General features: G+C 47.4%; 1 protein-coding gene across 1 annotated transcript; it reads right to left on the bottom strand.

Moving 5' to 3' along the window:
- Nucleotides 1-4,064: 4,064 nt before the first annotated feature.
- On the bottom strand, nt 4,065-13,191 carry LOC118080079 (uncharacterized). The gene is made up of 3 exons (XM_035105010.3): nt 12,975-13,191; nt 11,207-11,392; nt 4,065-9,088 (listed from the first exon to the last, which is right to left on the bottom strand). Exons 1-3 carry the CDS (start codon nt 13,189-13,191, stop codon nt 5,970-5,972), a joined length of 3,522 nt encoding a protein of 1,173 aa, XP_034960901.3. The 3' UTR covers nt 4,065-5,969.
- Nucleotides 13,192-18,038: the final 4,847 nt, after the last annotated feature.

Here is an 18,038-nt window from a genome sequence, read left to right as displayed (position 1 = left end):
AGGGTCTGAATAGGTTTCTATTTCCCCCCAATCTGATTGGGTTGCCCCAGCCACTTGGGGCAGCTTCCAACATATATAAAAACATAAGAGAACATTCAACATTTTAGACCAGGCATCCCCAAACTTTGGCCCTCCAGATGTTTTGGAATACAATTCCCATCTTCCCCAACCACTGGTCCTGTTAGCTAGGGATCATGAGAGTTGTACGCCAAAACATCTGGAGGGCCAAAGTTTGGGGATGCCTGTTTTAGACCTTCCCTATACAGTACAAGGCTTCCTTCAGATGGCTTGGGGGGTCGGATAACTCCATGCTCTCCAACATTTCTCCAGTGAAAATAGGGACACCCTAAGGAAAGGTGGGACATTTGTGGGTCAAGTCAGAAACTGGGACAGTTTATTTAAATCCAGGACTGTCCCTGGGTAATAGGGGCACTTGGAGAGTATGGTTCCTGTGAGCTGCCTGACCCAATTCTGCACCAACTGGAGTTTTTGAACCATCTTCAGAGGCAATCCTATGTATAATACATTGCCATAATCTCACCTAGAGGTTGCCAAAGCACATAGACAGCAGTAGTGTATCCCTGGGCTACCAGCCCAAGCTGATGGAATAAACTCCTTAATAAAATTTCCTAGTAAAGCTGTTCAGACCTTAGTAAATCTGCTTGCTGGTTTACAGGTGATAACCAGCACAACCACCTGGAGAGATGGGAGTTCCAAAATCCCCATTAGGGCAATGGAATGCTATTTTAACTTGTGCACATTCATCTTTATGCACCTGGGCAAAAATATGTTTTAATTCAAAAGTGGGCTGGTGTTTGGAGAAAACCTATTTGGCAACGCCACCAGCCATCGCACCCAATGGGTTTTGACTATACAGTACAGTGGAACCTCGGTTTATGAACACCTCGGTTTATGAATTTTCGGTTTATGAACGCCGCGGACCCATCTGGAACGGATTAATTCACTTTCCATTACTTTTAATGGGAAAGTTCGTTTCAGTTTATGAACGCTTCAGTTTATGAACAGACTTCCGGAACCAATTACACCCATGTTTCAGTTTATGAACGCTTCAGTTTAAGTACTTCGCGGACCTGTCTGGAACGGATTAATCCACTTTCCATTACTTTCAATGGAAAAGTTCGCTTCAGTTTATGAACGGTTACTCCGCGGACCGTCTGGAACGGATTAATCCACTTTCCATTACTTTCAATGGGAAAGTTCGCTTCAGTTTATGAACGCTTCAGTTTATGAACAGACGTCCAGAACCAATTGTGTTCATAAACCGAGGTACCACTGTACATAATTCTGGCTTTAGTGTGGAAGCTGTTGAGTTACCCAGAACTATTTCTCTTTATTCACCATTTAGCCTGATGAAAGCATTCTGGAGAACCTGACGGCTTGCACAGAGTTTTGTGAGGATTATGACATTTTCCTTATGGGTCAACACAGCTGCCTTTGCTCTCAACCCACTCTAGCTAGATAGGAGAGATCTGCAGGGCCAAGAGGTCTCTGAAATGTGGAAAGTGAATGCTGAAGAACCCGGGTTCAAATCCCCACTTACCTACCAGGCCAATTTATGCAGTGTTATATTTGCCTCAAAGTACCACCCTTTGGCTCAGAGCGTTAATAGCTTAATTTTCTGTTGTGCTTGACTTTTACGGAGCCTGGATAAACTCATTTGTAAGATTCTTTTCACACAAGGTCTTAACTTTATTTTTAAGGAAGGTGATCATTGTAAGCAGTTGTGTACGAAAAAAAAGCTGTTGTTCAATCAAGACAACTTCTACTTTTTGAACCAAACAAAAATAAACCCAGGGAGAGTGTGGGCTTAGTGACAGGGTTCTAGAAGCTTCTACTGGGTAGCAGCTCATTCCATCTTCCATTCACTTATTTAAAGCCCCACCCAGAAATACAGCAGCTGTGGCAATTTAGGAAGACTGACGATGGCCTGCTTTTGACTTAATACCCAAATGTGTGTGTTAAAGCTTACATACTGTCAGGTTTTTTGCGACTACTCTTGAGTAACGACCCCCCACATGCTTGTCTTTCAGGAACTTTCATTGGTGCACATTATTTACAGTGAATTGAGCTGCTGGTTTCATGTCTCATCAGTCCGATTCAGAATCCGGCACTGCCCCCTTTCGCGACCTTGACCAACATAACAGTCGGGGGACAGCTAACCTCCTCCCCTTTCCCCTCCTCCTTAATTCCAGTGTGTGTGGGGGGGGAAGGTCTCCGGCCTGTCTGAGTCCCCTCCTCTCTTTCCCCCTCCCTCTCTTCCTGCCTGAGGAGCAGTGGCTCTTGGATGTTGCCAGAGCTCTGGCACTCCCTCTCCATCTCCTGACTTTCCCCTTTTGACCCTTCGCTTTAATTACTGCTGGGAGATGGAAAGCCAGGTGCTACTTGTGAGGCCCTGGTTCACTTCTGCCCTCACAAAGTAGCCATCCTGAGGGCTCTCACAAGATTCTGCAAAAGATGGAACCAGGACACGAAACATGGAGAAGAAATCCAACCAAACGCTTGTTGGGCAACCAGTGATGGAAGTGGGCGGCTGATCTGAGATGTTTGGCACCCACCCTGGCTCCCAAAATTCAGGCGAGATGGAAAACCTGGTTCTAAGTTAAACTACTTTATTCACTGGACCGAGAGTTCCTCCATACCAAAACACACAAGTCACAGACAAATGAGGAATTATATGGTTGGAGGATGGGTGGCGGCTAACGGATTGAGGTTGAATCCTGACAAGACAGAAATACTCTTTTGGGGGGACAGGGGGCAGACTGGTGTGGAGGACTCCCTGGTCCTGAATGGGGTAACTGTGCCCCTGAAGGACCAGGTGCGCAGCCTGGGAGTCATTTTGGACTCACAGCTGTCCATGGAGGCGCAGGTCAATTCTGAGTCCAGGGCAGCTATCTACCTGCTCTATCTGGTACGCAGGTTGAGACCCTACCTGCCTGTGGACTGTCTCACCAGAGTGGTGCATGCTCTAGTTCAGGGGTCAGCAACCTTTTCCAGGCCAGTCCACTGTCCCTCAGACCATGTGGTGGGCCAGACTATATTTTGGGGGGGAAATGAACGAATTCCTATGCCCCACAAATAACCCAGAGATGCATTTTAAATAAAAGCACACATTCTACTCATGTAAAAACACCAGGCAGGCCCCACAAATAACCCAGAGATGCATTTTAAATAAAAGGATACATTCTACTCATGTAAAAACACACTGATTCCCGGACCATCCACAGGGCAGATTGAGAAGGCGATTGGGCCGCATCCGACCCACAGGCCTTAGGTTGCCTACCCCTGCTCTAGTTATCTCCTGCTTGGACTAGCAGTGCGCACTACATGGGGCTAACTTTGAAGATGACCCAGAAACTACAACTGATCCAGAATGTGGCAGCCAGACTGGTGACTGGGAGCAGCCGCCGAACCATATAACACCGGTCTTGAAAGACCTATATTGGCTCCTAGTAAGTTTCCAAGCACAATTCAAAGTGTTGGTGGTGACCTTTAAAGCCCTAAATGGCCTTGGCCTGGTATACCTGAAGGAGCGTCTCCACCCCCATCATTCAGCCCAGACACTGAGGTCCAGTGCTGAGGGCCTTCTGGCGGTTCCCTCCCTGCAATAAGTGAGGTTACAGGGAACCAGGCAGAGGGCCTTCTCGGTAGTGGCACCCCCCCTGTGGAATGCCCTCCTGTCAGATGTGAAAGAGATACACAACTATCAGATGTTTAGAAGACATCTGAAGGCAGCCCTGTTTAGGAAAGTTTTTAATGACTGATGTTTTAATGCATTTTTAATCTTTGTTGGAAACCACCCAGAGTGGCTGGGGAAACCCAGCCAGATGAACAGGGTATAAATAATATATTATGATGATGCTGATGATGAAGAAGAAGCTTTTCCCCTCCCAGTCTTTGACTAGGCAGAGAAATCACTTTCCTACGCTCAAGATAATTTCCTTCTTCTGCCATCCAGCAGCCATGTCTTTTGACCCCACCCACATCGAAATAAAATCCAGAAAACAGATATCAGTAACAAAAGCTTTTATGAAGAAAAAAACAGTGTAAATAATTCATCCTCAATGTTTTAGGCTCCAGAGGAGTGTCTGCGATAAGTAAGTAGCAGCTGCTCCTATAAAAAAAAAACCACACACAATATATCCAGGTGAAAAACAATAGTAAATTGGGATTCCTGCAAAGGATGGACTTTGTAGGGCAATTATCCTGAACGATCTTGGGCTTTCCAGTCACTGTAAATTGTAGAAATCTGTAGGTTTTAATTTTGTACCATATTTCAGTACAGTACTTCTGTTGCCATCATATTCCAGAAGATGAAAGAGGGACTTTGAAATATTACTTTTATTCATTTATTGCATCTACATACCACTTTTCCCCCCCAAAGGTGACACACATGTTTCCCTTGCTTCTCTGTTAATCCCCCACAACAAACCTGTGAGCAAGGTTAGGTTGAGAAGCAGCGACTGGCCCAGGGTCACCCAGTGAGTTTTGTGGCCAAATGGGGACTTGAACCCTGGTCCGTCAGGTCTAACCCAGGGTTCCCCAAACTTGGGCCTCCAGATGTTTTGGGACTATGACTCCCATCATCCCTAGCTAGCACAGGACCTGTGGTTAGGGATGATGGGAGTTGTAGTCTAAAACCAGCTGGAGACCCAAGTTTGGGGAACCCTGCTCTAACCATTATGCTTCACTGGCTCAGACCAGGGTGTTAGAATTCAGACCAGTTCAACATCAAACTAAGCCATGCCCAAGTGAACAATATTCTGCAGCTCTTGTTTTTTGACTAGGGTGTGGATGTTTTAAAATTAATAACTACGCAGTTGTTTCTCCCCACACCTTTTCTTTTGAGAGCGTAGACTGGCCTCTTGGTCATCACCTCCCTCCTCCATCAATGTTCGGTTTCTGTTAATTGGTTCTCATGGGAAACTTACAGATTCTTGCTTCACACAGTTAACTCAAGGCAGTGTCAATTTAGTCTTGGCAGAAAGCCAAAGTCTGCCTGGCCTGGCAACAGCTCTCTGATTGGTTAATGACCAGCACTGAACTCTGTTATCTAGGAATGCTAGCACAGTTGTTTCTTGTTGGGTGTTAGGAGTAGGAGTGCTGCGTATGGTTGGAGAGAGAGAGAGAGAGTAAGGATTTATTTTGCTTTGCTTTGTATGCAGAAACTCTGCTGGTTTTATTTTCTTTTAATAAATCCTGTAAATAGTTATTCTGCGTCTAGCCGACTAGTCATTTCCACCTCAACTAGCTTCTGCGCTGTGCAGGAAAACTCTGCTACGTTTGGGCTAAAGCCACTAGAGCTATGCCTGACACTTCAAAATTCTAAGAATCAAGCAGTATCCGTGTTTCCCAAGTCAGGTTCAGTCATTCAAAACAACCAAAATATCTACTGTATGTATCACCAGCAGCATGAAAGGTTCATTCCCTGAGCAAAGGTACTTTGAAACTGCACAAGTAAAGTTGATTGTGAGGTAGATTATGAGCATTCCTTATACTGTATAGAGATTCTGGGTTCCCTGAAGACACAGGCCTGTTTCAGCACCAACGACCGTAGGAAAAAAAGAGACCCACAGCAGCAGACCATATTAAGGATCGTCCCATTTCATTACGTTGTGGGAAAACATAGTAAGTAGGCTTGCCATACGTCAGGAAAATCCCTGATATGTCCTGGTTTTCAGGTGCAAAAGTGGCGTTGAGGGAAATTTAGCCAAATCGGCCAAGTGTCGGGGAAAACACGGATTTCTGGCAACGTGGTGGAAAAAGCAACGGAAACAGTTCCAAAAGCTTAAAATCACTATTTTGTGGGGAAGGGGGTCCACCAAAGAAGTTTAACAATTTGGGGGTCTGCCTAAAAGCTGAACAACTTTGCGGGTGTCAGGAATTTTACTTTTTTGAAATATGGCAACTCTATGTTACGAAACCTGATCTAGCTGTTCTGCAGAGAGGCTCTAGGCGGAGCTCGTTTTCAAATGGGTCTTCAAATGATTTTTAAGGGTCCACAGTGTCGTGTAATCTTTGTCGCACTCTGCACACTTATACGGCCTCTCTCCTGTGTGAAGCCTTAGGTGATTCCGAAGATTTGTGCCTGTTGCGACCCTCTTGTCACAATAAACACAGCAGTAGGGCTTCTCCCTGTGGGTCTTCAGATGCCTGTCAACGCAGGACCTTGTTTTGAAGCATTTCCCACATTCATGGCATTGATTAGGCTTGAGATCTCCATGTGTGAGCTGGTGCCTTGCTAGCATTTGAGGCTTCCGGAAACTCCTCTCACAGGTTTGACATTGATAAGATCCCGCTGAGGTGTGGGTTACCTGATGTCTAGTGAGGGAATATTTATCTCTGCAGGATTTCCCGCAGTTAAGGCATGTATGTCTTTCTTTGCCTGTGACAACTCCCTCACGACTCAAGTGAGTTGAATTGACCCCAACGGGATCCTGACCATCTAACCCATTAACGGGGTGTTCCTCTAAGTGGGTGCTCTGCTCTTCAGCCAGCAATGAGCCGTCCACAAGGGTCATCACACTCCCAGAAGGCTTTTCTCCTATAGAGGCTCCCTGAACCAGTCCAGAATAGGCTGAATTGTCGGTCCACAGGCTGAAATGTCCTTCTGTATCGCTCGCTGGATTGTGAGCAACCACGGACCCATCCCTGGAAAGGGTTCGGTCACCAGTAACAGGTTCTTCTTGTCCAGTAAGCTCTGATCTGCCCATCGTCCCAGAGCATTCAGGTGAATTTCCTTCAACGTGGACTCCCTGGTGCTTAGAATTTATTGAATTTTCACACAATGGGCTGACACTTTCGTCGGCATGTCTAGCTTGGTATTCGGGAAGCACCGAGCCATCTCCGAATGTGTTCTTATATTCTTCTAACCCTTTGGCAGAATTTCCCCCCGAGCGGCTGTCCCAGGCAGCGCCACCCACACTCTCAAAGCTCTCCTTCTCCTTGTCGATGTCCTCATGCCCAGAGATCATTGAACCATCGGGCGAGCCATTGGAATTCTCTTCTGTCGTGCTAGCTTCCTCTTCAGCTACACCAGGACCTTCCCCACCACCGGTCAGTTTGCCTGGACTTCCATTGCCGTGCGTGTCCTGGTGCCTACGGAGGGAATATTTTGTCCCGAAGGCTTTCTGGCAGATAGAGCACTGGTAGGACCTTGTTTTCAAGTGGATGAGCCTGTGTCTACTGAGAGAATTACCGGTCGGGAAGGTTTTCAGGCAGAAATTGCACTTGTGGAACTGCCCTTGCGTGTGTATCTCCCGGTGGTGAGCGAGGGCATCTCTGTAGGCGAAGGCTTTCCCACAAACAGTGCACTGGTAGCGCTTCTCTCCCATGTGCAGCTGCTGATGTCTATTGAGGGAGGTCCAGGTTCGGAATGCTTTGCTGCAGAACGAGCATATATGCAGACTGTGTTGCTCATCCTCATGGGTTTCCAGATGCTGAGCGAGAGTGTATCTGGACGCAAAGGCTTTCCCACAAATGGGACATTTGTAAGGCTTGACTTTTACCCTGGGTGGCAAGCGTCCCTTCAGCACACTTTTAGCACGGAACCCTTTCGCACAGCAAGAGCATTTATGCAAGCCGCTTCCTCCTTTGACACAGGCTTTCTGGTTGTCAGGGAAGGACCCCGCGCAGGCGAAACCTTCCCCACCGCTGGGACGTTTGGCGGGTCTGCATCCCGAGTGGACTCTCTGATGTCTCCTGAGGTTGGAGTGGGTTGAGTAGACTCTCTCGCAACGTGAGCATCTATAGGATCCTTTCTTCCGGGGGGTTTCCAACTGGTCAGCAGGCAGTGCTCCTGCCTCAAGGTCTTCCTGATGTCCTCTTCTCTGACGCTTAGCAAAACGTCGGCTGTCTCTGAAGATTTTCCTAGAGTTGGGGCATTTATACAGATTTCCTTCCATTTCAATTTCGGGCCGCACAGGCAGCGTCGAGTCGGCACAGAGGGGCTTTCTGCAGTCAAAGCATGCATCGGATTCAAAATCGACTTGGGTTTTTTTATTTCTAGTGAGCCGGGTTTCTTCCCCGAATGCACCGGCCTGTTCGCGCTGCCGCTGTCTTTCATGCACCCTCCAGTGATTAGCAAAGCATCTCCCATTCTTGAAACATCGCCCACACACGGGGCATTCGTGGCTATATTCTTCTGCACCACGTTCCCTATTTGTGGGGCGGGGCGGCCTCTTTCCAAAGTGCATTTCACGGGGAAGGGATTTATGAGGCTTCCCCTTTTCTTGCATTCTCCAATGACCGGCGTCGTCACCCAAACCTCCCTTGCATTCTGAGAGTCTGCAAGGACGCTCCATTGCGGGGAGCTTCCGCCGCCGTTTGATTGGAGGAGATTCCTCTCCGACACGCGGCCTGTAGTTATGGCGCCGGTAGAAGCTTCCTCCTTCGGTGTGGAACGTCACTCGATGCCGAGTGAGAGCTTTCTCTTTCGTAAAGCCTTTCCCGCAGTCAGGGCATTTGAAGAGAGTCGCTCCCGAGTGGGCCTTCGCCACATGGCGAACTAGGCGCATCTCTGCCTTGTAGCTTTTCCCACAGTCAGGGCACGAATAGGTTGGTTCGTTGGTGTGTGTCGCCCGATGCTTATTGAAAGAGGCTTTCGTAAAGAAGTCCTCCCCACATTCGGGGCATTCGTAGGGTTCCCTTATCAAATGAAGCTTTTTATTATGTGCTTGTGTGTGGGCAATGAGCTTTGATTTCTCAATGAAACCTTTGCCACAGGTGGCACATATATAGGGTCTCGTACTACTGTGGCTTTTTGCATGTCTTTTGAGAGTTGACGTCCTACCATATTTTTTCCCACACTTGAGGCATACGTTCTGGCTCCCTTCTTCTGCATCTATGCCTTGCTGGATGTTTTCGTTACCAACAAGGTCTCCATCTTTTTCAGCGGCAGGATTGTTGCTGGCCGTATGTCCCTGCAAGTGATTGTTCCCACTCTCCCAGGTTTCTCCCTCCTTGGAACCAACATTGGGTTTCCCCAAAAGAGAGGCCTGTGGTTTTGTGACTCTGGGACCTTCTACCCTCTTCAGGTTTTCATCTTCTTCCTCGCTCATCGGCTCATCATCTGCAAAGGAAAGGAAAATAAAAATCCCTGAGAAGGCTTGGGAGAGGCTACCAAAAGGAGGTCGGAACATCCTCCCTATGAAAAGTGAAATGAAAATAAAATGTGTGTTGCAGGGGGGAGGTGGGGAAATAATTCAATTGAGGTTGAATCCCGACAAGACAGAAGTACTGTTTGTGGGGGACAGGAGGCGGGCAGGTGTGGAGGACTCCCTGGTCCTGAATGGGGTAACTGTGCCCCTGAAGGACCAGGTGCGCAGCCTGGGAGTCATTTTGGACTCACAGCTGTCCATGGAGGCGCAGGTCAATTCTGTATCCAGGGCAGCTGTTTATCAGCTCCATCTGATACGCAGGCTGAGACCCTACCTGCCGGCAGACTGTCTCGCCAGAGTGGTGCATGCTATAGTTATCTCTCGCTTGGACTACTGCAATGCGCTCTACATGGGGCTACCTTTGAAGGTGACCCAGAAACTACAACTAACCCAGAATGCGGCAGCTAGACTGGTGACTGGGAGCAGCCGCCGAGACCACATATCACCGGTCCTGAAAGACCTACATTGGCCCCCAGTACGTTTCCGAGCACAATTCAAAGTGTTGGTGCTGACCTTTAAAGCCCTAAACGGCCTCGGTCCAGTATACCTGAAGGAGCGTCTCCTCCCCTCATCGTGGAATGCCCTCCCACCAGAGGTCAACAACTACCAGACCTTTAGAAGGCATCTCAAGGCAGCCCTGTTTAGGGAAGCTTTTAATGTTTGATGGATTTCTGTATTTTAATATTTTGTTGGAAGCCTCCCAGAGTGGCTGGGGGAACCCGGCCAGATGGGCGGGGTAGTAGTAATAATAATAATAATAATAATAATAATAATAATAATAATAGTTGTTTATTATTATTATTATTATTATTATTATTATTATTATTATTATTATTATTATTATTATTATTCAGGCCATCTGACTGGGTTGCCCCAGCCACTCTGGGTGGCTTCCAACAAATTAAAGACATTCAGCACAGTAAAACATCAAACATTAAAAACTTCCCTATACAGGGCTGCCCTTCAGATGACTTCTAAAACTCAGTTGCTTATTTCCTTGACATCTGATGGGAGGGTGTTCCACAGGGCGGGTGCCACTACCGAGAAGGCCCTCTGCCTTGTTCCTTGTAACTTCACTTCTCGCAGTGAGGGAACCGCCAGAAGGCCCTTGGAGCTGGACCTCAGTGTCCGGGCAGAACGATGGGAGTGGAGATGCTCCTTCATGTATGCAGGGACGAAGCCGTTTAGGGCTGAGGACCGAACTGAACTGTATAAAATTATACGTGGTGTCGAAAGAGAAGTGGTTTCTTGTCAAACACGGTGAACTTGATTGCTGACGGGGAAACACATCTGGCACAAAAAAATTATGTAATTCACAAGCAGAAGAGGTGAGGATGACCGCTAGCATGGAGGCCTTTTTACAGGTACAAATTAGGAGGAGGATAAGGTTCGCAGGTGGCATTGCGGGTTAAACCACAGGGCCTTGGGCTTGCTGATCAGAAGGTTGGCGGTTCGAATCCCTGCGACGGGGTGAGCTCCTGTTGCTTGGTCCCAGCTCCTGCCAACCTAGCAGTTCGAAAGCACGTCAAAGTGCAAGTAGATAAATAGGTAAGCGGGAAGGTAAACGGCCTTTCCGTGTGCTGCTCTGGTTCGCCAGAAGCGGCTTTGTCATGCTGGCCACATGACCTGGGAGCTGTACACCGGCTCCCTCGGCTAATACTGCGAGATGAGCGTGCAACCCCAGAGTCGGTCACGACTGGACCTAATGGTCAGGGGCCCCTTTACCTTTACCTTTAAGGTTAGCAAAGCTTATTTGGCATGACTGAACCACCACGTTCAAATGCAGTATATGCCAGAATACCAGTTTCTGTAGCTGGGGGAAGGGTCTGTGGCCTTCATGTCCTTCTTGAGGAGAGCCTGGTGCCCTTCAGAGGTTGTTGGGCTACAAATTCCATCACTGACACACTGGCCGAGGCTGATGGGAGCTGTAGTTCAATGACATCTGGAACATGATAACTTAGCCACCTCTGATTTGGGGCTCGGAAGGTGATTTTAGGCTTAAGCTTGAAGGTGCCAAGTACAACCCTTACCTGGATCAGATGGATCTGAACTATGGATGCTCACAGGACACCGGTAGGAATTGAACCAGGTTGCTGCCTCTGGCCCTTGTTCTGGCAATTGTTTAATCATCTCTTCATCTGCATCACGGCGGTAGCTCTGGAAATCTGGGGCCCAAGTGTTCTGCCCTTGTCCCAGATAGGCAAACAGCCCAGAGGCTTGGAGAGGAAGAGAGAGAGAGAGAGAGAGAGAGAGAGAGAGAGAGAGAGAGAGAGAGAGAGAGAGAGATGAATTGTGGATTCATTTCCCGCTTGCTTTTTCAAGAAAGAAAGCCTGGACTCCCCAGCCAGCAAGAGTTCTTGGGGGGGGGGAGGTTACTGTTCAAGCAATCACTCTGCAGTAAAGTTTTCAAAACAGAAAACTTGTGAAAACTACAGGTTTTCACGCATGTCTGGACATGCGTAGAAGCAACTTCCGGTGCCGGCGCTGCCCGATTTCCGGTGCCCAGACATGGGAAGAGCGACACCCGAAATCAGTTTGGCGCATGTCCAGACAGGCGCAGAAGGAGCCTCCCTGGCAGGCAGGAAATCCAGGGGGGTTTACGGGATTTTTCTCTATTCGGGATAACAGCGGGAAACGGGTTTTAATACGGGGGTTTCCCGCGAAAAACGGGAGACTTGGCAGCTATGGACAAGCACCATCTAACTGGGAGCACCCCATCCTGTGAAAAGAGGGAAGGGGTAATGCCTCTTTTTAGATTATGCTTGTTAAGACACATGCATGGAATTTATAATCTAAATAACACAAAGAAGGTTTCTCCCCCTTTCGGAGAATTGTATTTTTATGTGGGAATGTTTAAATAGATCATTCATCTAGGGCTGCACTCCTTATGCAATAAGCCTTACTGAAACTAGAGGAGGGCATTGCCTCTGAGTAAATATGAAAGGGAATGCACTGTACTGTACATGTGACTGGTTTTCCCATAGTAGGTTGACTAGATTTAAAAGGTTAGAAACATTTGAATGGATTAAAAAGGTAGCCCTGATTAACTAGGCAGATCTCATTCTTTCAGTTAATTTTTAGAAAAAACTTCAGTTAATTTTTAGAAAGTGTTCTCGAAGCTACGAACATGAGTTTGACCAAACTGCGGGAGGCAGTGGAAGACAGGAGTGCCTGGCGTGCTATGGTCCATGGGGTCACGAAGAGTCGGACACGACTAAACAACAACAACAAATGTTGCCTTCTAATATAAATGTTGGCTTCTAATATAAAAAACTATCAAGTTAATTTTTCAGTTAATTTTTAGAAAAACTAGGATTGGATAAATGTTGCCTTCTAATATAAATGTTGGCTTCTAATATAAAAAAAACTATCAAGGCAGCTTACATTAATAGAACAATTGAAATATTTGAAGAGACATTTCCCCTTCCTCTCCTTTGAAGTGTTGAAGTTTCCCAACCCATACATAATACATTTCACTCTCAAAATATGAAAGAATGACTATTATTAGCCAGTTTAAGGCTGCAGTCCTTTGCACAGCTACTTTGCAGTAAGTCCCCTTGAACACAAGGGGACTTACTTCCAAGTAAACATGCATGGGCTTGCCTGTACATCCATGATGCAGAAGTGCCCGGCGAGTCCTTAGCTCTGCCTCTCTCCCATGCAACATCCTCATGGCTTTCATAGCAAACTTTTACGCAACAGTTAAAAACAAAGTCCAGCTCAGTTTAATTCTGCGGTGCTAAAAAAAAAAAACCCAATACCTTACAACTGCAAAGAACAGGGGGGAAATAATCTCACCCATGAAGATGGAGCTGTACCTCTCCTGCATGGCTTCTCTGTAGAAGCTTCGCTGATCAGCATCCAGGAGATTCGGCTGGATCTGAAACAAACAGAAAACCCTCTCCTGCTTCACTCTCAAATAAGAATGCAAGAAGAACCCCTGCTGGCTCAGGATGAAGGCCCACTGTCTTGCTCTCGCAGTGGCCAGCAACACATGCCTCTGGCAAGCCCACATGCAGGACCTGAGTGCGATAGCTGCACCCTCCACTTGTGGTTCCCAGAAACTGGCATTCAGAGGCACACTTCGGACAGTGGCAACAGCAAATAGCCGCAGTAGCCAATGCAGTAGTCTTAAGTAGGCTAAAGAGTGCCGTGCAATGCAAGAGGGATTCCAGCGTGAACCATAGCCAGGAGGAACCAAGGGGTCTTGGGGCCCAGAGCAGTATGCGCATATGATAAAAGAAACTATGCCTCCTCTGGATCTTAGAGATAGAACTTGCTCACACTACATGCCTGAGATCTCTCTCTCTCTCTCTCTCTTGCCCTCGAGATATCCTTTCAACCTGAGTGTGGCAGCGTTCAGGTTCGACGGGCAATTCCAAGCAACAAGGACTCCATCTCCACCACAGATTTAAAGCCCTGTCACACCGCTCTGAACAGCCATGGCTCCCCCCCCCCCAAAAAAGGGAACCATAGTTTGCTAAGGGTGCTGAGAATCCGCAAGAGAGAGAGACCCCCATATTCCCTTCACAAAGCTACAATTTCCTGAGCTCTCTGAGAAGAGGGTTTGATTGATAAGCTCTGGGAGAGGAACAGCAGTTCCCTAACCAATTCCAGCACCCCTGACAAACTACGGTTCCCAGGATTCTTTGGGAGAATGTTCAAAGTGATATATGCTACTGTTTTAAATGTACCATGCAGATGGGGCCCAGTATTCTGAGGCATACCACCTTACCTTACAAAGGCCCCAGGCCTAGCAGGAATTTCACACCCCCATCCCAGTCTGTCAATGGTTACAGTATTTGCCTGATTGGACTCTGCTTTGGCAATTCTCTTCAAAAGCAGCTAGTCTTCGCATAGTCTTGAACTTGCTCACACTACAGAGGGCCTTCTCGGTAGTGGCACCCGTCCTGTGGAATGCCCTCCTAGCAGATGTCAAGGCAATAAGTAACTATTTTACTTTTAGAAGACAACTGAAGGTTGCTGTTTAGGGAAGTTTTTAATGTTTAATGCTGTACTGTTTTAATATTCGGTTGGAAGCCGCCCAGAGTGGCTGGGGAAACCCAGCCAGATGGGCAGGGTATAAATAATAAATTTATTATTATTATTATTATTATTATTATTATTATTATTATTACCGTATTATTATTAGCAGAGCTGAGGGTCTTAATAAGGAACAGAGGATATTTTAACTTCCTGAAAAGGGGCACCCCCTCCCTCTCTCTAAGGCAGGCATCCCCAAACTGCCGCCCTCCAGATGTTTTGGCCTACAACTCCCATGATCCCTAGCTAACAGGACCAGTGGTCAGGGATGATGGGAATTGTAGTCCAAAACATCTGGAGGGCCGATGTTCCCAGCCTGCCTCAAGTATCCCTTTGGAAACCCTTAGCCTCCACCCCACCTCCTGAAACAAAGCCTTCCACTGTGTGTAAATAGAAAGCAAAAGATGATGTGCTGGTTGGTTCACAAGGGAAAAGGGAGGGAAATCCAAAATCCACAGCTAGGAAAGTAGGACCAGCCAGAACGGCATAAAATAAGCTGCTTTTCAGATCTCCAGAATGTGGCACAGCCAGTGACGGATTTACGTATAAGCTTAACAAGCTATGTCTTAGGGCCCCACTCTCTTGGGGGTCCCCAAAAAAATTAAAGGAAAAAAACTGGATGTACCTTTCCAAAACATAAGATAAAAACAAATAAAATAAAACCTACATAACAGCAACAGTGTTTTGTGTTGTGTAGGCTCCTAGGATGTAAGCAACAGTGACAATTTGTTGTTGACAAAGACAGCTGGACGTATAAAGGGCCCCATTACCTTCAGGAGCTTAGGGCCTCATCAAACCTAAATCCGGCCCTGGGTACAGCATCTGTTTTGTATGTGGATTCAATGCTGCTGCAATTCAGTGTAGGCTACTCTGAGCTACATGAGCAAATGCTCTGACTCAGGCATAAGGCACCTTCCCCTGCTCCTAACCTCAATCTAGCTTTTGTCTTTTCCCTACATTGCTTTGCATTCAGTCTGACGATGTCACAAACTCTACATTCAGTTGCAGTCTTAAGGTGGGAGTGTAAGGCATAGGGCTGCAGCCCTCGTTGGGGAGCAATGTGGTGTAGTGGTTAGGGTGCCAAACGAGGAGCGGGGAGACCCAGGTTCAAACTCCTTTTTTTCAGCAGCGAAGCTCACTGTGTGAGACCTTGGGACACTCACTTATTTCTTAACCCAAGGATGAGGAACCTGTGGCCACGCAGATATTTATTTTATTCATAGCACAGAAGTGTGGATTTGGAAGGGATCACGGGGGTCATCTAGTCCAACCCCCTGCAATGCAAGACTCTTTTGCACAACGCATTCACGACCCTGAGATTAAGAGTCTCCTGTTTTACCAACTGAGCTATCCCAGGTCAATTTATTGCATCCTTCCCCCAATAAACTCAAAGTGGCCCCACCCCATTTTATCATCACAAGAACCCTGTGAGGTAGACTAACATGAGTGTGAGTGGCTAACTCAAAAGTCACCCCCATGAGCTTCAGAGTGGGATCTGAACTCTGGTCTCCAGGATCCTAGTCTAGCACTCAACCATGACACCAATCTTCTGGCTCTCAACACCTGGCCGTTTAGTTTCTTGAAGGAAAAGTGGGACACAAAAACTGGGTAACTGCTAGATGCTTTATTTTCAAAAAGGAATGACTCCCCCACCCCCACGACCTGCGTGCAACTTGAAGCCTGCAGAACACCTACCGGTAGTAATCTTCAATTACGATCACTATCTCCTGGTATACTCCATGTTAAGATCATGACTAGATCCTAGTCTTGTGGTTACATCATTCAAGCTCCTGCACCCCTTTTGCTTAACATCCAGGCCCGTTAGGAGTTCTGGGGAGCCTAAAAGCTGGCTGAATACCGTGCAACATCCTAGCAAAATTCTGTATTCGCTTAACCTGCCTTCTTATTGTCTCTCTTCCCCCCCCCCTCCCCAATCTCTGCCGCCTAATCTGCTTGAGGCAGGAACCTGCATTTTGCTTGTATACTTCATGCAAAACACATGCAGTAAAACAGGGATTCGTTTTTAAATTAAAAACTAACAAACCTCAGCCCACACAGTTAACAAGGAGCGCCGTGGTGGAACGTTCTCCTTCCCACAAAACAACCAAGTACAAGCAATACTCTTTTTTTCCTATTTCGAACTAAGGCTCTCTGCCTGGACTATCACAGGAGTGCCTCTGAGCACGTGCAAAGTCCCGGGGGAGAGAGCCACGCCGCTGCGCAGCCCCAAAAGAGTTCCCACATTGGAAATCATCAAGCCCTCTAGTGAAGCTAACCTAGGGCAAGAGGGAACGCAACAAAATCCTTTAAAAAGAAAAGATTTGGAGCGGACACATATACCCCGGGGATTAAGGGGTCCGTTTTTCAGGTAGCCCCTCTCCTAAGATGGATCAACCCGCGGTGGAACCCCCGCTATCTCTATTTTTTTTATTTTTTATTTGCAATGAATGACTTATCCCATAAAGGTTGGCAGCATCCTGGGAGAATGAGGAAGGCAGCTGAGCCGCTCAGGGAAGTCTTGGTTTGTCCTTTGCAAAACCGCTACTTATTTATTTATTGATTTGATTTGATTTGATTTGATTTATGTGCCGCCCTTCCTCTCAGGGCGCTTCAGGTAAGAGCAGAAATGAATCGTTAAAACCAAAACAACAAAACAATAACCACTGCTCGCTACTACCTTCCTACCCCCGGTGCTGCCTGCGGTCCGATCCGAAGATCCGGCCCCTCTCCCGCCTCTGCATTAGGTAGAAAGCCCCCCTTTCGCAGCCCCCCCCGGCATGTATCTCCCGGATTCATTTATTATTATTATTATTATCATTATCATTATCATTATTATTACCTGGGAACTGCAGGTGACAGGAGAGTCCTTTTCCTGCGCCTTTAACTTCTGCTGGCTCCCATCGCAGTAGATAAGGGGCCAAGAGAGCAAATCTTCCTCTCTTTAGAAAGAAGAACGAAATCCAGCTGGAACCAGGAGAAAGAGCAGCGGCGGGACGCCTGGCCGCAATGGGGGTGACAGGCATCTACCGGTATGTTACTTCTTAAAAAGCTCTGCCGCCCCACAACGTGCGGAGGCCGGCAGTAGAAGCGGCAGCCCCTGCCTCAGGGGTAAGGAGAGACCTCTGGTGGCAAAAGAAAGCGAAACCACCACTTGCCTTCAAGTCCAATGTAGGAAATAACACAGAACACAGAATATTGTTCAGTCAGAAGGGACCCCAAGGGTCATCCAGTCCAACCCCCGGCAGCAATGCCGGAATCTCCACTAGAGCGTCCATGACAGATGGCCATCCAACCTCTGCTTAAAAGCCTTTAATGAAGGAGAGTCGGCCACCTCCCAGAGGGAAGACTGTTCCCCTGTCAAACAGCTCTCAAAAAAGTTCTTCCTGATGTTAAGTCGGAATCTCCTTTCTTGTAACTTGGTTTGAGTCCTACCTTCCAGAGCGGGAGAAGACAAGCTTGCTCCACCTGACAGCCCCTGAGATATTTGAAGATGGCTATCACACCTCCTCTTTTCCAGGCTAAACGTACCCAACTCCCTCAACCATTCCTCATCAGGCTGGGTTTCCAGACCCCTGAAAACATGCAAACGCAGGTGTCATGTGTGACGGTTCATCACCAATGAGCACTTTTAATCAATGGCTGAACATGCCATTGGAAGTCATCGTATTATAGGTCTCTGTTGTATTTTCCCACTGCATGCACACCGAGCGAGAGCTTCCGTAGAGGTGGAAGAGGTAGCCAACTAGCCTTGTGGCACCTGGAAGATGACCCAATTTGCTGTGGCGCTGTGGGTTAAACCACAGAGCCTGGGGCTTGCCG

The sequence above is a fragment of the Zootoca vivipara genome, chromosome 2 (assembly GCF_965207765.1).
Source record: "Zootoca vivipara chromosome 2, rZooViv2.hap1.1, whole genome shotgun sequence".
NCBI classification, from domain to species: Eukaryota; Metazoa; Chordata; class Lepidosauria; order Squamata; family Lacertidae; genus Zootoca; species Zootoca vivipara.
The sequence above is the reverse complement of the archived record's forward strand: the minus strand, read 5'-3'. Positions and strand labels throughout refer to the sequence as shown.